This window comes from Poeciliopsis prolifica, unplaced genomic scaffold (genome assembly GCF_027474105.1).
Source record: "Poeciliopsis prolifica strain line A6 unplaced genomic scaffold, Auburn_PproV2 SCAFFOLD045, whole genome shotgun sequence".
NCBI lineage: Eukaryota > Metazoa > Chordata > Actinopteri > Cyprinodontiformes > Poeciliidae > Poeciliopsis > Poeciliopsis prolifica.
The window spans coordinates 1,343,039-1,370,491 of NW_026562420.1; the positions used below are offsets into that span (position 1 = coordinate 1,343,039).

Below are 27,453 nucleotides of genomic sequence, written 5' to 3' on the forward strand. Positions count from 1 at the left end.
TGCTCATTTATGTCATTTACTTTGAATTGGACACAGATTGGAAGTAATTTAGATTTTTCAAAAAGAAGAAAAAAGCCCCATTTGTATTCCAGCTGGACAATAGTAGACAGCAGTAGAACAAAAACCCCTAAAAGGCTTATGTTGTGCAGTTAACGTAACATTTATTTAGATTTTATAAGACGTTTATCATGAGGTTCACTTTGTTGTTCTGCACAGGATTTCCCTCTGCTGGAGGAAGGCAATTCATATTAGGTTCCTTCAGGGCTTCCTCCCGGAAATGCAGCTGAAACAATACATCCACAACCACTGGCGTTTCCATTTGGAGCCTCAGGATATCTTTAGGAAACACACGGGTATTCTGCTTTCCCATGTCTGTATAAATAAATGTTTTAGTATTTTTTAAACTGCTAGCTGTTTCTTTGAATAACCTTTTAGATCAGATGCATTTCTTTTTAACTGTTTGCAAGTCATTTATCCCTCTTGAAGTGTGTTGATATATTTTTATCTTCACAGATGTGGTGCTCTTTCTCTATTAACATATTTAAAGTAAAAAAAAAATACAAATAATGGATCAACTTAAAAAAAAAATTTACATTTGATATTTTGATTATTCAGAAAAGGACGAAAGAACAACAAAAACACAACTCATACCGCACAAATACAAAATAAAAAAAAATCACTTGGCATGTATGTAATTTACGGACAGATATTTCAAAGCTGCAGTAAGTCACTTTTAAGAATTGTTTTTCTTTTTTACATATTTGTTGAAACTGTCACTCTGTGACAGTAAAACACATATGACCTGTGGGGAAAAAAAAGACATCAGGCTCCTCTGCCTTCTTCTAGTGCTGACTAGACGCAACCAATCAGAGTCGGGAGGCAGGTCTTGGCGTTGACCCTGGATTTTCTAACCAGCATCAACAGGAAATATCTGATCTCTATGTGAATATGGAGGTGCCCAGGCTGTCACCCCCAGGAGACACAGCATTAGAGGAGCGGAGCTAATGTCCCCACGTGCTGCCCGCCGGAAAGCCTGTATGATTTTATACTTCCATAAACAAGGAAATCTATAGTTCCCCATGGCTGATTTACATTTGGGCAGTTTGAAGAAATTCCCGTGTGTATTTGCTATAGATAAATGTATGCATTATGAAAAATATTAGTAATCAATAAAGTTCAATTGTATAGCAAATTTCAGCAACACAGCAATTCAATGTTTTCATGTTTTCATTGTGAAAACATAAAAAGACATCATAAACACATCGGACAGTCAACAGTTGCGAAATCCAGTAACAGACATTAAATTTATTCAAGCGCCATTGTCAAAATTGTCAAAATTATTAACACATCAAATATTCTTTTAATCTTGAACCTGAGTCCAAATTTTGCACCACATTTTCCTGAAATAAATGTTTATCAGATTATTGCTACAACTAACGATGGGTCTCATTTAAACTGATTCATGTCTTTACTTTGCACAGATGCATATATTAAGAACATTCCATAATTTCATCCCCAGAAATGGAGCCCGTACTCTTACATTTCTTACTGACAATTTCTTATTTTCATTTTAAATATTTTATTGCTTTAAATATCACTGATGATGGTTTAAAATAAATCAGATCCTAAAATAAAGTTTTGCTAATAAAGTGTGAACTAAAACAACAACAAAAAAGGCATAAGCTAGTGATCTTTTTGACTGTCACAAATACAGAAATGTGTTATAGCTTGCATCACCAATTTGTATCTACAAGCAAATCTTGTATTTTTTAAAACATTGCGAATAATTATTATTATTATTTTCGACCCCAGATATTTTTTTTTCTTGTGGTGCATTAAGGGGCATTAGGACCCCGAGGCTGAAACAATTCCTCCTCCTCCTCCTCTTCCTCTGTGCCATTATTGATCTGACAGTTTGATCAGATTGTAATCCGGACAGGATGAGAGGATGAGGAGATAACCTGCGTGTTTCACTTCTGCTGTTCACCTTTTCTTTTTGTGAAGTTCTGCTTATTTCACAGAAAGCTGTCTGATGACTGCGGACCCGCACCGCTTTGACGCATCATTTACTCACTGAGCGAAACGGGCTCTCTCTCTCCACTTTCTGGGTGAAAGTTTCTCATTTCTGCTGGACGGGGCAGACAGCGGCGGACGCGGCATGTCTCTGAGCAGAGGAGTCGAACTCGAGCACTTCGAGGAGCGAGGCAGGACCCACCGCGCTCCGAAGACCAACCCGGGCTCTGGGTCTCACTGCAGGTCTAAAGGCGGCGGTCTCGCGCCCAGCCCGGCGCACAGCACGCACTGCAGCTTCTACCGCACGCGCACCCTGCAGTCCCTCACCTCCGAGAAAAAAGCCCGGAAAGTGCGCTTCTACCGCAACGGGGACAAATACTTCAAGGGTTTGGTGTACGCCGTGTCCAGCGACCGGTTCCGGTCCCTGGCTGCGCTGCTCATGGAGCTGACGCGGTCCCTGTCGGACAACGTCAACCTTCCCCAGGGAGTCCGGATGCTGTACACGGTGGACGGCGGCAGGAAGATCACCAGCCTGGACGAGCTGCTGGAGGGTAAGGTCGATGAAGAAGAGCCACATTATAGCAACTCCAAATACATTTATGTTAAATATCCACCATAAATAAATCAACCAACAAGTGAAATGAGTTATAAAGTCTAAAATTGTCCTCCAAAAAGGTTCAGACCATGCACCAAACTGAAGACTTTTGTCAAAATTCACCCGACTAAATGCAACTATCCACCTCTGCCAGCAAACCTCTGGTGCCTTCACATAGCATCTGGATTTATGAGTTTAAGTTACACAGTTGACTGCTTTTACTAGTTAGGTGACTAATAGATGAAGCTGTTGCACTGAATTGTGTTACTCGATAGTAGCTTAAACACAAGCATTCTTAAAATTTGTGTCATTTTTACACAACTTAAACGTTATGCACTCGTTTCTTTGTTTTCCATTTAAAATTGTGTGACTTGATGTAAAGAAGTTCAAGGCATAGTAATAGTTTTTGCACCATACGTGTCCACAATTTGTCATTTTTCTTTGATCAGATCATCTTTACTGAGATTTTTCCCCACATGTCTTGAGCAATTCACTGTATATGTCGAATCCAAAGAACCACATCATTGTTGACATATCTGCCCTGACATGTGACCTAGAGCCACACATGCAGATAGCCTCCTCCTTAATGGTCTGTCAATGTGCACAACTGTCAACTCGCATCACAAGTCATTTAATTACCAGCAAGTTTGTGTGAGTGTGAATATACTGTGTGAACCTTAGTGTATGCCTTTAAAGGTGTGTATGTGTGTGCGTTTTTGTACTTGGACTTTTCCAGGAGCTTCTTTGCTCCAAATTTCTTCCATTCAGAATTCATGGTTTACAATTTACCTGTAAATAAATATACTGAGAACAAAGCTGCACCATCAGGCTAAATTTAGTTTGATTTGTTGTCAGAAGGAGACCAAATGTCAATTCCTAAAGTCGGACACAAAAAGAACCTGAGCTTTTGCTTTTTCTTTTTTGTGCAATTGACACAACTCTGTGATTGGCTATTAGTCCTTTCAAACCCTTAAACTATCTCATCTGCACTCAAGCCAGGTTACAGTCCACTGGAACAGAAGAAAAAGGATTCTTACTTGATGATACCTCAGGATTCACTGACCTCTTACTGGAGTTATTATTGTATACTGGTTTATTTTTATTTCACCTCCTCCTAACTTCTGAATCTCTGGGCTGCACTCATTTCCTGTACCAGTTCCCCAGAGACTCTGTGAAGGATTTAGGGCAGCTCATGATCTACATATGAAAACGACAGTAGTTTGGCACATGTAGACCTAAAGTTATTGAGGATACCAGCGGCTGTTTCTTAAGCTGAATCTGGATTTTTTTTTTGTATGTTTGTTTTTGTTTCAATTTGAGTAATAAAAACTACACCTTTCCTTTGTTTGCTCAGCCTTGGGACACATTAGTGTGCAGCCCAACACTCTGGCCTCACTGAATAGAGCCAGCTTGGACGTTAGTGTGCAAACCAAATCAAGCATCATTCCCCTGTGTGCCCCTTATGACTGGGCAGGATTTTAGACAGAGCTGTGAAGACGCTGCTGCAATAACTAATGTGACTAAAGTTAAACGCATGAATGAGTTTCTGTACAGCTTGCCGGGACTTTAGTCCTTTAATTCCACAAATGGTCTTTGTGGACAGAAGGCTGACTTTGTAACTGTCGTCATGCGTTTCTAAATGTTCAAGTCACTTTTCAGATTTCAGTCCTGACCAGTTGCATCCAGCTGTAATTACTGAATCTGTGCTGATTCTTGGTTATTCTGCTTTTGCTCCAAAAATAAAAAGTTTTGTTTTGTTTTGAATTAATTGAAGAAAGTTAACATAACATAAACATGCCACACATCTGGTACTATTGTATAATAATAAGTACATATATCTGCAAAATCCATGTATTGATTGTGTTAAATCACTGTTTTTTTGCCAGGTGAGAGCTACGTGTGCGCCTCTAATGAGCCATTTCGATGCGTAGATTACACCAAGAATGTCAATCCCAACTGGACAGTAGGCAGTAAGACGGGTACATCACGTTCCCTCTCATCCCTCAACCAGTTAAAGAGTGAACTACAGCGGGAATCCAAGGAGTTCATCAGACCCAAACTTGTCACAGTGATTCGCAGTGGCGTCAGGCCTCGCAAAGCGGTTCGGATTCTCCTCAATAAGAAAACAGCGCACTCCTTTGAACAGGTGCTCACGGATATTACTGACGCCGTCAAGTTGGACTCCGGAGCTGTGAGAAGGCTTTACACTTTGGAAGGCAAGCAGGTAATGTCGCCAAATGAATCCTCTCCTCTGGTTAATATGTGCTTCCCTAGCAGCTGCTGAAGAAATCCTCCAAAGTCTAAGTACAGGTTCCACTCAGTAGCATGGCTTATCGTCTGATGATAATGATTCAGTTTAAAAAGTTAACTCAAACTCATTTAACTGGGATTATATACTTGAAGCTTTTTTCCTTGGTAATGTGGCTCATTATGGCTTTTAGCCAGTGAATAAAAGGATTTTGATCCAGAAATATCAGCCTACTGAAAAGTATGTCAGTGCACTGTAGCGTGTAGGTTTTTTTTCTGCGTTCCACTATTGCGTGGATGCAATGAGGCTGCGGTTCTGCAGAGCTGCTGGGGAAGCCAGTGTGGATCTAGTAAGGGGTTTTAAAATCATCTCCACTGGCATCTCTGCTGCCTCCCATATTTGTGTTGACAGCAAATATATTCGCATTGTAGTTTAGGTCAGGAAATGTTTCTGGTCTATAAAGCACAGTGAAACAAAGGTCAGTAAAGAAGCTATATGTGTAAAGCTTGTGTAAATATGACAATTATTTGTAGATGACACAAATATATTTTTATTTGACTGGCAAGAGAAAAAGAGAGCGTGTAAAGAAATTCAGAATTTAATATTCCATAAGGCACTAAACTGAATCAAATTTAATCAAATGTTTAAACAAAAATAGGTTTGTGCATAAAACTATGTGGCTTAAATTACCAGTATTTGGTTAGTTTAACTCCCTGTTTTTTTTTCTTGAATAAAAAAAACAAAGAAAAAAACCCCAAAGAATTATTAAAAGTATAATTTAACAAAAACAACAGACAAATAGATTTTGAGCATTTGTAATCGAATCAGAATGACCAGCACTGGGAATTGCGATTTTCTATAGAATGGATTTTTTTCTGTATCTCTAGTGATTGAATCACCCAGGTCTCTTCTTACTGTCATGCCTAAACACAGTAAGAATTTCAGGCTTTTTAGGCCTCATTAGATATTTGAACTAATAGGAAATGACGTGATTATTGTAATTGGTTCAAGAAAAACAGTTCACCATCCTTCTGATTCAGCACTTAGTATTAATCAGTCCAAGAATCTCCATGGACAGGTTTATTTTTGACATGTGTGTGACAAACTCTTCGGGCTCTTAGTATGGTGTTCCCAACACCCAGCAAAACAGTGCAGCATTCAGCTGTCAAATTCCACCATAAGAACTCATGTAAAGAATGTGACACACTTGTGCTTTATAAAACCAAACCGTCTGCAGTAGCTAATTACAGACTTCGGCTGTCCCTTGCTTAGACTGTAACTTTGCATGTGTTGCCATGCAAAGGCTTTGCATTTAAAGAGACTGGATATAAACATGAACCCACTAAAAGTTAACATTTTAGCTCTTTTGATTAAATTACAAAGCACCTTATTCGTCTGCAGTATTTTATCTTCATCCTGCCTCCTTATGCTTTACTGGAGTCATTAAGTGTTCCTGAGCCACCATGTAGTAGTGATCCTGAATAGTCAAACCCACACTCCCCTCCTACGCCATGTCCCCCTTTAAGAATCCATCTGCCCACACAGGATAAGACTGCCAGTATGAGGGTGTTCAAATGCAAGGTGGGAAGTGGGATAATCAAGGGATCTTCTCATTTGTCTTCCTCCTTGTCCACCTACAGCTACAAAGGGATAATTTCTGTTTGTGTATGGGTGTGCCAGAGCACAGTTTAATTATGTAAGTTCAGCTTCTAAATAGAGGGAGTGTGTGTGGTTGGTGTAAAAAATAACTGTTTGGAGGAGCAGAGAAACTGATGATCACAGCTTGAAATGGTATAAAGACAAACTGAGATAAGTCGCAGCTCAGACTTGGATGTTTGTTTGGTTTTTTTACACTTGTGGTTTGGAGAATTGCACACTTAAAGCTGCAGTATGTATCTTTTTTTAATTAGAGTTTTGTAAAAACTGTCATTATGTCATAATATCACGGTTTGAAAAACGGAGCTTCCTTGCTTTCAAACAATGAAATGAAACAACCAATCAGAGCTAGGAGGAGGGTCTTAAAGGTAATGGTAGTTAGAATAGCGACAGATCACTGCAGATTATCAGTTTTCCTATAAAAGTAAGTTGATTTTCCACCAGTGGCACATTGAGCATCATGTAAACAAAGTTCATTGACAGCACTGAGTCCCTCCTCCTGGCTCTTGTAGAAGCACATCTAAAAGTTTAATATTTTTGACAAGTGTTTTCTCCATTAGATTTCCACGAACAAATTTCAGATTCACTGAAAGTATTCTACATTATATTATAAAACCCAACATTTTCAAACAGTTTTAATTAATCATTACTCATATTAATCTTAAACATTTCTTCCTTTCTACCAGATTACCTGCCTGAAAGACTTTTTCGGGGATGATGATGTGTTCATAGCATGTGGTCCAGAGAAGTACCGCTATGCCCAGGATGACTTTGTGTTGGAGCATAGCAGTAAGGCCTCCTCGGCCCTGATTACTGGTACGTTCTATTAACATGCACTACTTACAAAAAGGCATTTTTGGCTTTCATGCAAAACTTGAGTGAACTTTAAAAGCACTACAATTTACAGGTGAACTTAAAGTGACCTCCTCTACATTTTTGAATGCACTTCTTGTGTTTTGTTACCTCTAGTTCTCTCTCTTAATGCAGGCTCTGGCTTCTGCAGCCTTCTTTTTGTTTACGCAGCATGGAGTTTGTGTATTTTCTAATTTGATTGCCTTTTTTTAAGTATGCATCCATTTCTGATTTCATGTTATTTTGTATGCTTGCTAGTACCAGTGTGTTTAATTTGACATCAGTGCCAGAGAGCTGACTCAAAGTCTCAGAACACAGGCAGGATGTGACCTGGTTTAGCAATAGTGTCCTTCGGTCGAGATGAAGTCAGCTCCAGAGAAGGAAAAGGGAGTTATTGCTATTGCTGCTGTCTGCAGCAGTGACATCCTGTCTAATCATTATATTTGGTCAGGTTAGCATACAGTTAGGAGGCATATCATGATGTGAAACTGCTACTCAGGTCAACTAACAAAACTCAGAGACACTATGCAGCTTTTGCCCCACTTACACTCCTTTGCTCCACTTATAAGATTTATGTCTAAAGAAACAAAAAAGACACAGCGCTCCCTTCTTAAGCAAAAGAGACTGCTGTTCGGTTTCTAAATACTTCTAGCAATTTGTGTAATATTCTATTTTTTTCACATATACACTTGTGTATATGTGTATATGGTCACTTTTTTTTGTGTACAACATTTTGTTGTTAATGTCAGTAGCTGCATTTCCATGGACCATATAACTGCACAATGTGACATCTCTAAAATAAATTCACATAGTGGAAACATGCTAATAACATTTTTTTAAAAAGTTTTTCAATTAAATGTTTTGACACTAGGATGAGATGGATTTTTGGTCGTATTGAACTTGGCCCATTTTACAAAACTGCGATGGAAGCACTTTTTTTGCATCAAATGAGTCACATGATCAACAACCAAATTTTACTACTGGCGAAAACCACAAAGAAGATGGTGACAGGAAGTAGTTGGAGAATCATAGCATGGCATGTTTTTCAATGACTTATCACATGAACAAACTTGTGATTTGCAATTGTGTTTTTCTAACATTAGCGGAATATTGACAGTTTTGCGCATGATTGTAATAGAAATACAGCCGCTGTCATATCTTTGTGTAATGACAAAGTAAGTCTACATCTACACTGGCCAAACTCTATTACTTAACGAAAGTGCTGAAATATTTTATATAGCTGAGAAGAATAATTTGTCAATTCACATGTAAATTGGAAGGGATTGAGTGTGTTTTCATACATAAATAATTAGAAGAACTTTGCAGGCTAAAAAGTGCAGCAAGAAAAATTAAAATTAGAAGTAGAGAGTTTGCAACCGGTGGGTTACCTTTTCAAACCCCTGCTTTGTCTTGTCTCAATCACTTTGCCGTTGTGTCCTTGGGAAGACACGTCACGCTTGCCTGCTTTTAGTGGCCATAAATGGTGGCCCTGATTGCCCCAAATGGTGGCCCCAATTCACACAGCAGTCACATGGCAGTCTCAGACTGCCATGCATCAGGTGCCATGAAGTGTCTTGCCCAAAGACAGCGGATGGAGTGGGCATTGAGCCAGCAACCCGCCGATTGCAGGACAAACTCCTACTAACTTTGACACCATCATCCCCAAAGTTATAGGTTTTATTCAAAATACTTTACATTCTTGTGTGTAGTATCTATGTGTTTTCAGGAGTAAACATTGTTCAACACAGATTGTTAAAGTTTCTTCAGAAATGATAGAGTGTGGCATCCAGCATTCATAATGTTTCAGCACACATAAAATATATTTCCACCCTCAGATTAATGCCACATTGAATATTTTATCTGCAACCTTTGCTTCCTTAGAATGCAAAGTCCTAAAAACATCCTACAGTCGATCTACTACTCCTAACTGGGCTGGAAAGAGCCCCAGACCTTCACGACGCAGCAAGTCCCCAGGGTCTGGTGAGAAATACTTTGATCCTTTGTTTTAGAACATATTTCCAAAATTGATTGTGATAGTTTGACTAAAAAATGTTAAGAAAATAAGAGACCTTCTTGAGTGATACTCTTTTGCAAAGCAAGATATTCTGGTTTTGAAAATAGATTTACACATTTAGCCACATAGAGTCTGTAAAGCCAGTTTTAGGCTCGATCAGCAAAAGCTCAAAACTATATTATCACATGTTCTTTGACATATTTGACCCCTGTGACCTATTCAATAAGACACTGTGTCCAATGACAGAAGACATGTTGCTGCATCTTGGCCTCCAGCACTGACAGTTTTTGGTAGAGGGAGTGGGGATGGTAATGGTAAGATCACTACGGTCAATCTCAATCCCAATAGGAAAGCGCCCCAACATATGGTGGGGGTGGTCTAAAGCCTTAACATCATGCCCTAGAAATCTAAAATAAAATAAATAAAATGAAAAAAATATAATAAAAAATCATTTCCAAACCATGCTTGGACTGTATTTGTGTATTCATTTATATTCTACTCTGAGTTTAACACATTTCACTGTTTATGTTTTTGTTATACTTACTGAAGCAAGGAAACCCATTCATCACTCCAGTTTGTCTTCAATCAAGTCCCAGGGTAATGCTTCAAACATTTCAATTTATTCTTTGAATGGCTGCGCAGTTGAAACCAGATATTTACATACACAGAATAAAAAGATGCCGTTTTTATTTTTCTTCAGTGTATGTAAAATCTGGTATCAACTGTAGCAAATCAAGCTGTGTTTTTGAGGTCTATCAAAAGAGAAGATGTCTGAACATTTCTCAACAGTTTTCAGATACTTTACTTTAACAATGTTTTTGTATTTGTACCTACCGAAGTAAAATTTCAAAAGTATGCTCCTTGCCTTGGAAAGTGAATTTTCTATTTTGACCTTTTCCCTCCTTTGTATGACCTTTCTACAGTAAACGGTGTCTCAGCTCACAGGTCCACTAAATCCTCCACTCCATCTCCCACCAGCCCGTCTCCACGAGCCATCCCCCGTTTAAAGGTGCAATAGACAGCTACTATTACAGAGCTAGCTTCATCTACGACATTTTCATTCATTTTATAAACGCATATATATTTTTTCCAAAATTAATAAAACAAATCTCCTGATTTGCCTCTGACATTAAGGCAACAGTTAGTAGAGAATTTTCATCTTCTAAAAGAGTTCTAATTTTTTTCAACTATATACTTTTGAAATATTTTCCTTCTGTAAATGCTGATCAGTCTCAGTTCTCTGTTTGTTGTGCCCTACAGCTACCACTGTCATTTCAAACATCCTCCCCTAATGTGAATGGGAATGACTCCATAAATAATCACCTAGAGAAAACAGTGAGTCCAGAAGGTAAATTATTAAGTTTATTAATCTGGAATAGTTTTGTTTTTGTTTCTTTTTTGGCAGACCTAAATGTATATTGATGCTAAACTAATATTTGCCTCCACTTTTCAGTTAATGGAAACCAGTGCCCAGCAGCCTCCAGCATCTTGGAAAAATACATTGTTGGCAAGGTGATTGGGGATGGGAACTTCGCTGTGGTTAAAGAGTGTGTGGAGAGGTAAGAGGATAACACTGGAAGTGTTAAATGTACATTTGTCAGCAGGGAATCAACTCCAGCATCACACGGTGGACAACAACACGAGCCAATATTGGTCATTATGATGTCCAATTGTCTTTCTACAAGCCATAGAATGACATCTTGTTCATTCAGAATTAGCATGCAGACCGAGAGGTTAAAACATTATTGAAAATAGTTTCCATTACATCCGGTTTGTTTTTGCTGAACCAGTGGTTCAATAAATTTTTTTTCCACCAAGTTCCTCCTCACTACTCACTCCATGGACTTTAATGTCATTATTTTAGACCTAGAATCAGTTCAGTTTTTTTATTTTCTAATCTGGAACAAACTTCCAGAACATGCAAAACTGCTGAAACGCTGCAGTTTTGTTAAAAGAGACATTGCTGAAACTTTTTTCATGTTGGTTGGGGTGTTTGGGATCCGTCTTGAATCATTACTGAAGTATTTGATTCCTGCTGAGTTTGTCCATTTCTGCACCACACATTTTAATGACACTATCTCTTGAATTACACATTTTATGGTTGCTTTAGTGCCGTTTTTAATGTTCCCTCTTATTGCTCTGTTTCTGTTCAGGTCCACGGGGAAAGAGTTTGCTCTCAAGATCATCAACAAAGCCAAATGCAGTGGAAAGGTTTTTCTTCTGAACCATTTTTATTATCTTCCTTTAATTTAGTTTTTATACGTCCCAGAATGACACACACACACACACTTAAGTGTGTTCACTCATGAGCAAACATGAGTGAACACACTGAAAACAGCATATGAAAAGATTAAACAGCTCAAGACCCCTCAGAAGGCCTGGACACAGCAACATCCTGCAAATAAGAGATAACATAAACTCCTTAAATAATGTCACAGACACGCATATGATTTGGTCTGCTTACTGCAATAAAAATTTAGTTTGTGAAGTATACTGTGCTGGCAGAAAGTATTTGTCCCATACAGATTTTTTGGTTTCAGATTGTCTTTTTTTTTTAATTATTCAAAATAAAGAACACAAGTCACCGATTTTAGGAGGATTTAATTTATAAAATGGAAAAATGCTAAAAGTTAAAATCATAACGAAAGTCAATTATGATCGTGTTTATATTTTGGTATGATTTGTATAGCCATAGGCTTGATTTAGATAAAGCGATGTGACCATTAACTGCTGAAAAACCCTCCAACGTGACTAAATTAAAATAAGTCAATAGTGGTGTAAAATGCTAATTCCCAGGTATCATCAGCTGTGTTTCCATTACAAATGTGTGCAAAACTTAGTTGATATTTCGCTATTGAGAAAACACAATTTTGCAATGCGCTTTTTCTACTATGTAAGCAATGCAATTAAATTCACATGTGAATAAGTTTGTTCATGTAATAAGTCATCAAAAAACATGCAGCGCCGTTATCCTCCTACTCCTTCTGATTTCTTTTCCTTTCTACCAGTAGTAACATCCGGTCGTTGATCACATGACTTGTGATGTGAAAAAAGTGTTTCCATTGCAGTTTTGCAAAATATAGTAATACAGCCAAAAAAACACCCCCGTCTCAAAAGAGCAAAAAAACTTGGATTCTTTTGCTTTACAACGTTCTCTTTTAAATTTTTTGTGTGTAATTCCAGTTTGTTCAACTGTATGCTCAATGGAAACATATTAACTAATGGCGAAACTGGCACAACCAGTTATATGTTTTAGGACTTTTTATTCCCTTAAACCCAGGCCCAGGTTTGTTATTTTTCTCAAAAAACATAACTATGACAAAAAAACAAAACAAAACAATAACCACAAAAAAACAAAAACAACAAAAAAAGAATAAATCTGTAAGAAATGCTTTTCTGCATTCACATGTGCAACCTGTGCTCCAGGAACACCTCATAGAAAATGAAGTTGCTGTGCTGCGCAGAGTGAAACACCCAAACATCATCATGCTGATCGAGGAGGTGGACACGCCCTCTGAGTTGTGTCTCGTTATGGAGTTGGTTAAGGTCTGTCAGAGGTATAAATTAGGCCAACATCTGGTTTTGCGTATGTTTGGATTTGTAACATTTCTCTTTAAATTCTTCCCAGGGAGGGGATCTGTTTGATGCCATCATGTCCTCAGCCAAGTACACAGAGACAGATGCCAGCACCATGGTCCACAACCTGGCTGCAGCACTGCTGTATCTGCACAGCATCAACATTGTCCACAGAGACATTAAACCTGAGAACCTGCTGGTATTACACAATCCCTAAAAAAATACAACAAATATATCTTTTTCTTTCCTAACATCTGGGTGTTATCTTTTAGGTGTTTGAGGATCCAGATGGCTTCAAGTCGCTGAAACTCGGGGACTTTGGCTTGGCCACAGTCGTGGAGGAGCCGCTGTTCACTGTATGTGGAACCCCAACATACGTGGCTCCAGAGATCATTGCCGAGTCGGGGTAAGCTGGATGTTTCCATTACAAATGTAATGTAGTTGTGTTTCTTCTATTAAGAAGCAGTTAAAATCACACGTGAATAAGTTTGTTCCCGCAAGGAGTCGCTAAAAACATGCCGTGCCATCATCCTCCTACCACTTCCAGGATTTTGAGTCTGTATACTCCACTTAACAATTAATTGATTACTTAATTAGTTAGATTATTTTAAAAATCGATTAATCTGATTTTTGTTTCTGTCCTAATTGCTTTATCTCAATTAGATTTATAGACTTATTTTCAACGCTAAAGTGGGCAATGACAGTGAGACGTGGAGGGTCAAGGTTGGGAGGAACGCTCCCTCCGATCTGAACTTGAGTGCTGTTCTGTTGTTGGACTTCTGTGCTCGTCTCAGATCGTCCATAACAAACACCATGTTCAGGCATAAGGGTTTCCATATGTGCACTCGGCACCAGGACACCTGAGGCCGCAGTTTGATGATCGACTTTGTCATCGTTTCATCATATCCGCGGCCGTATGTCATGGACACTCAGGTGAAGAGAGGTCCAGAGCCGTCCACTGACCACTACCTGGTGGTGAGTTGGCTCCAGTAGTGGGGGAGGATGCCGGTCAGACCTGGCAGGCCCAAACGTGTTGTGAGTCTGAATGGGCCATGTTCTGTGCCTCCATTGTCGAGGCGGCTTATCAGAGCTGTGGCCGTGGACACCTTCGGTGTCAGGCTGAAGAAGGAGTCCTATCGGGCCTGTTTGGCCTGCGGGACCCAGAAGCAGCTGATGTTTTGAAATTGAATAGTGAATGTTTACCAGTCGGGTAACAAATATAGTCTGTTCCACAATTCAGACCCTAAATTTGAGGTGGCTCTTTAGACAGTAAAGTTTATGTCTCCTCACTTTGTATAAATCCTGATTAGTTGATCCCAGAGGCTAAAGCTAACAGCCAGTCTGAGAATAGCCAAAACCAAAGTGAACTCCAGTCTCAAAAATGTTATTGCCTCATGTGTAAATGTTTTTTCTAAATTTTTAAACCATCATCTTTGTGTTGGGAAGTTATTTTGATGGAAGTCAATAATTACTTACACAAGAAAATGAAAGTAGAAGGTTGTTCAAGGAAACATTTCTGGTTAGAGTGATAAACCAGAAATGTTTTATCATTCAACTCAACCGTTAGGTTGTGTTGGTTTTCTAACTGTATAAATTGGTTTTCTAACTAGAATTAGTGTATTTCACAAAACTACAACAGAAACACATTTTTCAAATCACGTGTCATGTGATCAACAACTGGATGTTACTACTGGCAGAAATAACAAAGAAGATGACAGGAAGTATTAGAGAATGATGCTGCTGCAGGTAATTTTTTTTTAGTTTCTCATAAATCCTTTATTGTCACGAGCTAAATATCATACTCATTGTTCCAGGTAGGGAAAGCCATGCCATGTTGTATTTTACAATGAAGTTACAAAAAGTAGCTATTAAAACAATTGAAATCTGTAATGCTTTGAATTAGCTTAGCTTAGCTTTTTCTTGAACACTGTTTATCTGTATTTGTTTTTCTTGAGGCATAACAAATGTTTCACTCTGGTGTTATACAGTGTGCCTGCAAATAAAGTAAAAAAAAAAAAACATCTTCCCCCGCTCCTCCCCCCTCCCACACAACAGACTTCTTGTGGCTTTGATGTAAAACTGTGATGTCACTCATCCTCTCTGTGACATCATTGGTGACTGTCTCTATATTCCAAGATTCTACAGAGAGATTCATTTGATAGTTTGATAAACACATCAACGATGGCACAAAACAATTTATTAACGAAAGTGCAAGTTTTGGAAGAGGAGAACCAGCGGCTCAAAATCACGGTGGACAAACTGAGGAGCAAAATTGAACGTATGTCCAGCAGCACTGACAGCAATTTAAGGTACATCAAAGAACAAAACAAAATGCTTTTTGATTTAAAAGAGCAAAATGAAAATCAGATCAAGGACCTGAATAAAGAATTGCTGGAGGCAAGAGCCACGATTAAATGTTTGAAAAATGAGTTTCAAGATATTAATAGGACAAGTCAACAAATTCAACAAACAAATATATCAATTAGGAGACATGCACAAAGTTCATCAATGGAGCATGCCAGAAATCGTGTTTGGATGGAGTCAGAGAACAAAGAACTAAACGAGGAAATTGTGACTCTAAAAATTAAACTAGACAGAATTAAATATAAAAAGAAATTACACGAGATCCAGACCACAGAGGAAAAAGAAGAGACGAAGCCAGAAGAGACCACACCGACAATGTGTCAGAGAGTCGGGCGTGTTTTTCGAACAATGTGGGAGTCGGGAACTTTGGGATATTGGGTCCCGTCGTGGATATTTAATAATGCTCCTAATCTGCCATCTCAACAAAAAACAAATTCAGGGGCAACATCTTGAGAAGAAACATGCCCGACTCTCTGAAGCATTGTTGGTGTTGGGGTCTCTTCCAGAGAGCAGGTCTGGGTTGAACGATGGAAGGGTTTTGGAGAGGAGGTTTTTTTTCTTTTAGAAAGTTTGGAAAACTGCTCTTCCAAACCTCGGATTGTGGAAGAGCAGTTTGGTTTTCTTCCTGGTCGAGGAACACTGGACCAGCTCTACACCCCCAGCAGGGTCCTGGAGGACGAACGACTGGAGCGATGGATGGATGGACGGGCGACTGGATGGACGGACGGATGGGAGGATCGAAGGACGGACGGACGACCGGATGGAAGGACGGATGGATGGAAGGACAGACGGAACTTTTTCACGTGGGATTTCCTTTTTCTGTTTGCCGTTGGTTTTACATCTTCTACTGCACATATGTCAAAGTCAAGGCCCGCGGGCCGGATCCAGCCAATGAAGCCGCTGCAGCACGAGTGGCTTCATTTCATCAGCAATCAGAGTGGAGATCAACTTTCAGGTTCCCCTCCTCAGAAATGGTCAAACGGTTAGTGGACGCTGAGAACAGAGGGTTTGTGGTGGGAGGCAGAGTTCATGTTCACGAAGGTAAAAGACAAACCTGTGTGCAGTGATGTCAGTACTGACTTTGAACCACTGATTCAGTAACTAGTAATCTAACGTTGATGGTAACCATCAGTGGTTACCATCAGTGGTAACTATCAGCGGTTACCATCAGTGGTTACCACTGATGGTAACCGCTGATGGTAACCACTAACGGTTACCACTGACTGATGGTTACTGCTGATGGTAACCGTCAGTGGTAACTATTAGTGGTAACTATCAGTGGTTACCATCAGTGGTAACTGTTAGTGGTAACTATCAGTGGTAACTATCAGTGGTTACCATCAGTGGTAACCGTTAGTGGTAACTATCAGTGGTTACCATCAGTGGTAACCGTTAGTGTAACTATCAGTAGTTCTAGTTACCACTATGTGGTTATGTCATCTTCTTCTTCATGGTTTGCACCAGTGGCAACATCCAGTTGTTGATCATGTGATGCAAAAATAAAAATGTGTTTCCATTGAAGTTTTGTGAAATAAACTAATTTGATTACAGCCAAAAAAAATACCTCATCTTAACCCCAAAACTTTATATTGACAAAGTTTTTTTTCAATTGACATTTTTGCAATGGTCAATGGAAACACAGCTAGAGTGGAACATGTGTTGATGTGTCGTGTGAAAAACATGGAAAATTTAAATGAAAAATAAATTATGATACTATCAGTAAAAAATGATAACACACATTACCACTTCTCCATATATTTTTCTGTGTTGCTTTAATTTGGTATACTAGATGTTAAAAATATGTTTTTTTTAAATGCATCTTACTGTAACCTTTGCTATTTTCTTCCAGTTATGGCCTTAAAGTGGATGTTTGGGCTGCAGGTGTGATCACCTACATCCTATTGTGTGGCTTCCCTCCATTTAGAAGGTTAGTTCAGATCTAATTATATCTCTAGAACTTTATAATTACCAAAAGGGGCCTGTTGGTTACTAGGGTTTGATTTATCATCAAAATTTGGAAGTAAAGAATGGGTTGGGTTAACATTCTTCTAACGCATATTTTTATCTTCATTTGGGAAGTAATTTTTTTCTTCTTTTTTTCTAAAGAACATGTACGTAGATTTTTGTGAAAGGTTTGTGTTGGATCATTTTATTTGCCGTTTTGGACTGTTTAATCAATTTCTAGTCTTAAAATTTAGCTTGTGCATTGAAAAAAGTTGTCTTGCATAATTCCTTTTGGTTGGTTTTTTGTGGATGTGTGTATAAAAAAAGAAATGTTCAAAATTAACAGTCATGCACAATTGGATATTATCTAATTAAAGATGATTTTAAAAAAACATATTTAAAAATATATACATAAATGTTTAAAATAAATACGATTCTATATGAATAAGTACATAAAAATACAACAAATGAACACAATAAAGTTAAATGTTTTTAATAAACATTAAAAACAAACGACATAATAACATCTCAAAGTCAAATAACCTATAAAGCCTGGTGTGTTATATTGGCATCACTGAAGGCAGCATTTAGATGTTTTTTAATAAATCTTTTGTCTTTTAATTGTTAAGTGAGAACAATCGGCAAGAGGAGCTCTTTGAACAGATACTTCTCGGGAAATTGGACTTTCCTTCTCCGTACTGGGACAACGTCTCTAACTCAGCTAAGGTTGGTACACAACACTTTGCTAAAGCTCAAAAAACCTTCAATATTTGCGGTTAGATTTTTTAGGTTCTGTGTGCCTCAAAAATAAAAAATAGAACCTGTGACAAAAGGCAACCTCTCACCAGAAAAAGAAATGTTTAAAATGTAGTGTAAGTCTGACACACTGAAACATTGCTCAACATGTTGTGAATCTCATTTGACAGTTTGAGGTTGATACAACAAACCAAGCTGTGGAGAACATAGATTAGCACAGCTAATCTATGAATCACTGGGTTTTTGTTCAGTTGGTTTTCTTGTGAACCTCTAACTTCTGATATCTGTAAAACTTTTACTTCCAAAGGAAAACAATTTGGAGATAAACCTAAGTATGTAGATTTAATGCAGCTTGAAACACATCCCAAGTAGCAACTATTTGCAGTAGCTACCGTTCATTAGGCTAAGTTTGCGAACAACTGGTTGAAAAACACTTAGATGTAGATTGGAGCTAAACTACTGCTCTGGTTTCTGTCCAGGATTTGATCAGCAGGATGCTGCAGGTGAATGTGGAGGCTCGAAGTACGGCGAAGGACGTCCTCTCACACCCCTGGGTCACGGTACTCCCAGAGAAAACATTCCAGTCTCTCTGCATGCATACTCAATGACAGCCTGAACCTGAAGGCCGTCTCTCTGCTGCACACAGCATGACGCAGTGATGAAGACCAACATGAAGACGGAGGTTTCAGGTAAACTGAAGACGCACTTCAACGCGGCACTGAAGCAGAACAGCACCACAGCCGGAGTGTCCGTTATCATGGTAAGCTGATGAATGCGTCGTCGACCCGAACATGTGGGAAAATATCTCTAAAGCTCTTTCTAGATGTTCTGAAAAATCTTCTTACCGTACTTAAGCCTTGACATGGTTTCATCAGAGCTGACATGCAGCTGAGGAGGACGGTGAATGTTTGACCCCAATTCCAGACTTACTAGGACAATTTTCTTTTTCCCCTCTCATCATCCAAACGGGCTATAATGCCACATGGTAGACGACTTCAGCCGCTGTGAATGTATCTGGCAGAATTTTAGGGATGAATAGAGAAAACGTTGCAGAAAAAGCACTCAGTAATTCCTCACTTTTTCCCCTTACTGTCCTGAATGTTCTCCTCCTTCCTCTCAGATCATTTTATAAGTCTGACACACTGAAACATTGCTCAACATGTTGTGAATCTCATTTGACAGTTTGAGGTTGAAATTCAGGTTGAAGCTGTGGCTCCTCCTCATCCTCCTCCTCTTCCTCCCTCACACCTGATCCAGGACTACAGAACTTCAAAGCCTACCACACATTTTATCTCTTCCTGTATTTCAGACTTTTTTCACCTCCCTCATCCTCACTCCCATCTTCCTCTCAAGCCATCACCGTTTTAATTGATTGCCCACTTCTCACTGTCCCTTCCTTTGACATTATTTGTCCTCGTCTTTGGCATTTTCAGGAACTTCTGCCTGTGTCCCACTGACGTCTTAAGCTTCCTAATTGTAACTCTGCTCCTACACTCACATTTTTCACCATTTCTTACTTTAAACAAACTGCATTCTTGTTTTATGAGTTCACATAAACGGTGTGATTTGCTTTCTTCACTATGACGGCTTAGTGAGTTTAGCTGGGCTCTAGGATTTCTGCAGTGTGGAAAATCCAGGAGGAGTTGCGGAATTTACTAAACAAATGGAATCCACGTGAACTTCACATGGAATTTTATGGAATAAGCTGATACACTCTTTGGATTAATAAATATGGTTAACGTATGGCATTCAGACAAAAATCATTGGTACGTCGTTGCCATCTTGAGGAGAAATCAGGAAGTGCGTTGAAGTGGCCAAAGATCTTCTAATCACTTTGGATTCGTGTAGATAGTCAGAATGACTGTTTTGATCCTTGGCTGTTTGGATTCCAGTGGTTTTGTATTTCTGCTTGTTTGTTTATATTCATCATGTCTTGCATATTCTGTTTGGTTCTCTCAGTTCATTATTGTCTTAAAGGTGTTTCCATACCTGTTCACTTTTTTATATCTAGTTTCTTAGTTTATTCTTTTGTTTTGTTCTTTGTGCGTCTGGATTTTGTTCTTTTAGATCAGTGTTGTTCTTGTGTTGTTTCTTTAAATCCGAGTTCAGTCTGTTTGTTATTCAATTTTTCTTAATCTGCCAGCTTTGCTTCCTTTCACAGTTGTTCTTTATTGCCTGATTTCTACATCCAATGCTTTTCTTCCTCAGCGTATATCTAGCTCACTGATTTCTCTGTTTAATACCGGATCCTTCGTTACTCTGCTTGTCCTGCTACCCCAGTGATTTCCTTTGCAAGTTCCCTTTATTATTACCAAAACTCAGTTTACCTCCATCATTCTCAGAGCTTTTCTTTCACATTTTGTAAAAATTTTGTATTACTTATGGTGTCGAACAAATCTAGTAATAATGTAAATAATTCATAAAATGTGACTGACCTTCAACAGGGTTCCTACAGGATTAAAACTTAAGACCTTTTAGGATGATTAGGAATGAAATTTCAGACCAACACATTCCATTTAAATGATCATAATAAATAAATATTTTATTGTTATAAATTTAGTTATCAAATTTCAAGATTATTAAAATCTCTACATTATCTTAATAATAAAACAGACAAAACATTTTAGCTCACCTCCTTTTGCAACAATCACAGTTTCAAGAGTTTTTCAAGGACAATATTTTCTTTTTGTAAAGTGACAGAGTAAACTGGGGCTTGGAGAATTAAAAAAAGAATGAGGACAACAATGTAGAGGGTAGAAGAGGACAAGAAGTCACTAAAGTCAGTCTGGCTGTTACCATTACCCTTTTCTTTCCTCTTAATTCCCACAGTTCTGCCTTCCTGCTGTTTTTCTTCAAACTTACACCTAAAATCTAATGTGGGGATTTGAAGAAATTAAATTTATGACCTTGAGGGCCTTAAATTTTGATTTTCAAATTTAAGATCTCATGATACCGTTCTTGAAAAATGTATTGAACAACCGTCAGTCTGACTAGTTAACGACTGGATGGATTCTTTTTTTCCAGTGTAGGCTGCTAAGACAAAGTTTGCAAGCACAGAAACTCGGTTCTGGTTTGTTGAAAAACCACAGAAGGTTAGGCTCTTTAAATTTTGAGTCAATTTAAAGAAAACATTTTAAGTGTGAGGTACAAAACACAAACCCAATAAAATATAAATGTTTTGCATTCATAAGAAGTTATCTTAACACTTCAACCAAAACATATAGCCCAACTATAACTATGCATTAATTATAATAACACAAATTGTGGATTGATGCATAAACTTTCAGTGCTGCTTCGATGAACAATCAATAGAGCATTATTACCTCTGGTGACCAGAGTGTTCCTGTTTCAAGGTGAGGATTCACTTTAAACTTTGAGATTTTATTCTTTGTTCCTCTTCCTTGAGAAAAACACCAATAGAATTGTTTTTTTCATTATGCATTTCAATATTTTCTGTTTAAATTAAAATATATCTAATTTTATATCGTTACAAATTGAAAGCAGGCTGTACGTACTCACCTTTGAAGAAACTCAAGAGCTGAAGCCGGCTCAGATGAATAATGGATATTGTACAATGTAGAAAATGTAATGCATTGTACAACACAAGACCTTTGTATGGATAACAGTCTGACAGACTCACTTGTTGAGGAACAGCATATGAAACAGACTTACCACAGACGATGACATCAGAGCCACTTTCTCTGCCAGACATGTTTCATCTTCCCATCGAAGAGGCTGAGCAGAAACAGGAACATTCACTCCACCGTCCCACATCCTCTGAAGTCTTGTCTCGGTATGAAGGAACTTCCTCTTTCTTTTGACCCAAACGGTGACAAACCTTTTTCCTTTCTGATCCAGATTGCACATGAGTTTCTCGTTGATGTTAACCACATCCAGTTTCTTGGAGTGGACCAACATGTTATAAACCGAAATAGCCACTCCTCTATTTCATTTGAGCTTTTACCCTAGTTGACATGTTGGTGGTGTGAGTAAAAAGTGGACTTTGACATTAGACAAGATGTTTCACCTCCCGTCATTTGGCAACAAACTGTTGAAACATCTGAGTTTCTTCAACCTTCTGCTTTTCTGCAAGGCAGCAATTTTATAATCTAATGCATCTAATGTGTTACGGCTCTCGCTTGTAATTGGATCTCATCCGAGTCAGTGTAATGTTCTCCCTTTCTAATTTTGGTTTTGAAGTGCGCCTCACATTTTCAGTTCTCTTCCATAAATGTTCGACTATAGAGTGGCTGCCTGTGGGCACAATATCTCCCTCTCTGTTACAGCTGGGATATTCTGCCACCATTTTGTTTGTGGCATCGGTTGAAGGCAATTTTCCATCAGCTCAGTCACAACAATCCAGACCATCTGTCTTCTCAGCTTTGAGTCTGGAGTTTCCCCTCCTCCCCAAAGAATGAATTGCATCCTCAGGAAGTTTAGTCACTGGAATGACAAAGTTTTCCTCTCTGTGTGTAAAGTCCTGGGCTGCTGATGAACTTTGGGCTTCCATAGACGGAAGTGAGCTGATCTCTGCAGTCTTTTCTTTAATGGACAGAATAATCCAGCTGCACGCTGCCCTGTATTATACAATGTCTGTCTATGTTTAGAACATTGCACGGCAATTTGACTTACATCTTTGCCAATTTTCTGAGTTGCACAAGTCTTAAGTGAAGTTACCATGTGTTGATCTAGTTGTTTTAAACACCGACAGGAAGCTTTTAGCTTTTTGCAATGTGTGCTTACTGTTGGTCTGAGAAGAAAATTAAATGTGAAGTTCACCACGTAAATGTTTAATTTTCGGATCGAACAGCCAAGGATTCCAATGCCAATGGATTTTGTCCTCAAACCAGATTGAATATTTGTTCTCTGCTCTTCAGTTTTCCAGAGATGGCGCCAGCTGTGGCTTGTTGTCGACGTCAGATACTTACTGTAAAAGTTGAAAGTATACATTATTAAATCTACTTAAGTACAGATACATGAAAATTGTACTCAAGTACGCCACTGATTTTGAAACTATATTTCTAACCACAATTTGGATTGTTTTCATTGTGCAGCATAAACCACTGACAAAAAATAGTTTTGGTCAGTGTTTTTTTTTTTTTCCAAAACCAAATCACTGATCTTTATCATTTGAATGTAATATTAACATAACTGCTTTCTGAGTATTATTATATTTTTCTGTTTTTACCATCATTTGTAGTTTTAACATCTAAGTTTGATTATACTTGTAAGTTGTTATAAAAACAACAAACATTTTGACAGTTTACAAAAGTTGCTATGAATTGAAACATATTTCCAGTTTACAGTATTTTTTCTGTTGTGACACTGTTTTAAGTAAATGTGTGTGTATAGATAGATAGATAGATAGATAGATAGATAGATAGATAGATAGATAGATAGATAGATAGATAGATAGATAGATAGATAGATAGATAGATAGATAGATAGATAGATAGATAGATAGATAGATAGATAGATAGATAGATAGATAGATAGATAGATAGATAGATGTTCAAGGTGTATTAATTCTGTAAATACCAATCTGTCACATTTTGTTTTCTGTCTATGCCACTTCATTTTATAATGGCATTCAATTGCAAGCGGAACTAATAGTTATGTTTGGTTAAAAAAATAGAAATGTAATTGATGAAAGATCGTTTGTTTGGTGATTTCAAGGTAAGCTGTTTTATGTTGATCTGTTGAAAGGAACCCTCCGTGTGTCTGTCTGTTTTTGCAGAACACGGCTCTAGATAAGGAGACCCTTCAGCGCTACGCTCTGAGCTCTTCAGAACCGCGCTTTGAGCCAAGCTCAGACGTAGAGGACGTCTCGTCTGCTCTCCCAAACGAACTGGCTTCTCTCACTGAACAAGTATCACGCGACAAAGATCCAGACGCCACAAAGTGTGTTTTTCCAACCGTGACTGCTTATCCTGGGGACCGTCAGCGGACAGAGCCTCTTCCTGTTCCTGCACGTTTGCTTCCCCACTCTGCCGAAGCTTTCCTTCTTTCCTCCCCTCCGGAAAAAGAGTCGCCTCCTTCATCACTCTTTCTGACTCCATGCACATCCTTGGCTCCCTCCTCGCCCTCTGCTCTTCATCTTTTCTCTTGCGTGACTCCCTCTTCAACCCCATCATCTGCCAACCATCCTGCCCCGGACCGCTCCTCTCCCACCCACCAGTCGTCCCCATGCCCCATTTCCCCCATCCCACCTTTCGTTTTCTTCCCACTCTCTTCTCCGTCAAAACAAGCTCCCACCTCGCCATCTTCTGTCCAGCCGACTCTGTTCCCTTCTCCCCCTTCCACGCCGCCAGCTGCTCCCCCTCCTTCCTACCCTCTACGAGCTGAAGAACTTCTAGAGCAGATCTAAAATCTTGATGCGTTCCAGTCCAGATGGATCCACGGCATTACTCTGTGGATCAAGAGGACAAACTGTCAGTGTGAATTTCTCAGATGTGAACTGAGCCAGAGACTCTGGTGGCAGCAGGATTCATCCAGATGCTTCGTGAAAGACAGAGGAGTCTGAATGTACATTATGTTTATTTATTAAAATGCAGACTGTCGTGAATTTGTTAGCCCTCTGAAGTAATATGTTACTGTATCTCATCGAGCTTTTCTTTTTGGATCTCTCTTTGCTTTCCTGTAGTCCACTAGTTTAGATTAAGGGAAAAAAGTTGGAATATGAGCTGTTATTGCTTTAGCAGATAAAATTGAGTTTGTTTCTGATGCAGACGTTCCAGCACATTTAACCTTTACTCCATTGTTGTTATTCTTGACCTCAGTAGTTCAGTCTTCTTGATTAATAACAGTTACAATTTAGTTTACCTTGGATGAAGTAGCGCAGAGTTTAACACCAAGTAGTTAATAAAGAAATCTGTCCTTCAATTGGCTCTTACTTCTGTGCATTTCTTTAAAAGTATGACAAGCAACAATCGGTTGACACTGATGTCTGTTTTGTTTCAGGTCAGCGCCCGTTGCGTTGGGTGATCTACTTTACGATTAAGTTCTAACAACTTCTTAACAGTTTCCACTGCTTTTTCAATGATGTGTGCTTTTATTTCAATACCATAAAATGACAACATGGCTCAAAATGTAGTGTCTTCCACTGAATTCCTCCTGTGAAATGAATAATCAGATCAAAAATGATCAAAATAATTTCACAATGCTCTCTGCTGTTGAGCAACTGACTCCACATCCCAGTGGATGGAAGGAAAGTGGATCTAAAACGTCCACACATCTGTAGGTGAGGTTTGACCACCTGGTCAAATTATGACTCCAGTCTCATCCATTCTGGCTCCAACAACCCACCAATCTATTTTCTCAGCTATCAACATGTTTCTAAAGCCAAATAATATTTTCTCATCCTTTAACACCACCAAATGCAATAATTTTCAGTCTTTCAGGCCAAAACTGATAGTATTTATGATTCCCTGGTTCTCCCCTCTGCTCCCTACAGCTCCAGTCTGCAGATCTCATACTTTACTCTAATCTCCTCTCTTCAGTCTCCTAAACTTTTGTTCGGTATTAATACTCCCACCTGCTCCTTGGATCTGGTTCCTTCCCCTCAATCTATCCCCTGATCTTACTTCTGGATCTGTTCCACAGTCACAATCTGGCAGCCATCAGCCCAATACTTAAAAACTTAAATCTGGTCCTGACACTGATGACGTCATAAGCTTCCATCCAATCTTCTCTTTCTTTAACGTGTCACAACTAATCAATTTCAGACACACGTCAACAGCCTGTTTGGACCATTCCAGTCACAAAACACAGAAACGGCTCTTCTCACAGTTACCATCAAGCTCCTCTTCTGACTCCGGCCGTCCCTCTGGATCTCACTGCAGCTTTTGACACCATCAGTCAATCCACCCTCCTGTTCCATCTGAACCTCACTGGCTCTGATCTGTCCTGGTTTCAGTCGCACCTCTTAAACCAGAAACTGTTTATTTACTCACATCAACCGTTGCATTTCCTCCATAGCTTCTCTATCCCAGAGTTCAGTGCTCGGTCCTCTCCTCTTCATCCTCCTTTTTGGTGACATCATCAGTCAACATGGCCTTCCTTTGCTACACAGTTGAGATACAGATTTAGGTTACCACCACATCCAAAACCCTCCACATCCACTCCACTGAGACCAAAACCTGGATGAAGCACAAACTAAACACTGACAAAACAAACAAGATCCTCTCTGGCTCAGAAAGTGTCTCCAAATCCACTCAAAACTTCTGCCTGAACTTTGACACCATCACTCATCTGTAATCTTGATATCCTTTTCAACTCCACACTTTCATTCAAATCAGACATGAAATAAGCCAGACTGATTTCTTCCATCTCAGAAATTTGGTGTAACCTTTTTAATTATTATGGCTTTTCGTCAGTACTCTGCGGTGTGTGAATATGGACCAGGAGACAGGATGATACAAGATGTAGTTTATCTGTATGAAACAGGATATAAAACAATCAGGGACCAGGTTCATCACCGCCAGTACAGCACCTCGCGCCCATCTCTCATGAACTGGCCAACGGCCGTATTTCATATATTAACATAAGACAGAATTACAAGGAAATAAAACAAATAAATGAAACAATATGTACCTGGATATAAAACAATCAGGGACCAGGTTCATCACCGGCAATACAGCACCTTACGAGGAATAGTATTTTATGTTAGCAACAATCTAACAGAACATTCCACAGGACCGTTACAATGCTCCCAGTGAACCTACCTCGCGCGCATCTCATGAACTGGCAACGAGATATCTATGTTCACTATATTTAATGTTGCCAACCACCAGGAGGGGGTGCTGTTTCACCCATTACACCTGAACCCAAACTTGGAAGTAATGACAAGTGGAATTCTGTACAATATTAACTATGTTACATTGGCATGGCTTCATCTTTCACATCCAGAGTTGAAGAATGCGACATCATCTTGCGTGGTCCACTATCAACAAACTGCAGCACATCCAAAACCAACACACCCATCCTCTCTCCCTCTGCTCCTTCGAAGTCCCATGTTCGTCCTGTGGAACTAAACTCTGAACCTGGAGAGACGGAAAGTTCCTCATCGTCGCCTGAACCTCCAGAAGTCACCGGCCTGACCACTCCAATCTCCCCGTCTTCAGGAACAAACCCAAAAATGATTACGTTTGCTCTGTTTGTTCTATGTTGCATTGTTTACTTATATATTGTAGTACTTCAGTAACGAATCATTGAGTAGAACTTAGAAAGGCATCATACAAATGAAATTAAAAAAATTAAATTAAATAAAAAAAGGCAATTCAAAGAAATAAATCCTTTAATAAATCCAAAAACAGAAATAAATCCAAAAACAGATCACTTCAGAACTTTCTATCATAAAACCTGCACAAGCTGGTTAGAAAATATCTGCCAAAGTTAAATGTCAGTACGATTCAGTTGCTCTTCATTGTACTGTGT

The 27,453-nt window shown here is 38.9% G+C and overlaps 1 protein-coding gene across 2 annotated transcripts; it reads left to right on the forward strand.

Moving 5' to 3' along the window:
* Positions 1–1,947: 1,947 nt before the first annotated feature.
* On the forward strand, positions 1,948–24,900 carry LOC129376924 (serine/threonine-protein kinase DCLK2-like). 2 transcript variants are annotated; one of them, XM_055056609.1, is made up of 18 exons: positions 1,948–2,564; positions 4,495–4,832; positions 7,199–7,328; positions 9,246–9,344; positions 9,928–9,975; positions 10,302–10,387; positions 10,639–10,726; positions 10,832–10,937; positions 11,532–11,589; positions 12,805–12,924; positions 13,007–13,153; positions 13,227–13,360; positions 15,953–16,300; positions 17,168–17,245; positions 17,892–17,988; positions 18,498–18,578; positions 18,665–18,778; positions 23,756–24,900. In XM_055056609.1, the coding sequence occupies exons 1-18, from the start codon at positions 2,159–2,161 to the stop codon at positions 24,383–24,385; spliced, it is 3,108 nt and encodes a 1,035-aa protein (XP_054912584.1). In that variant the 5' UTR covers positions 1,948–2,158; the 3' UTR covers positions 24,386–24,900. The 2 variants fall into 2 exon arrangements, with proteins under 2 accessions (XP_054912584.1, XP_054912585.1); XM_055056610.1 differs by lacking the exon at positions 15,953–16,300.
* Positions 24,901–27,453: the final 2,553 nt, after the last annotated feature.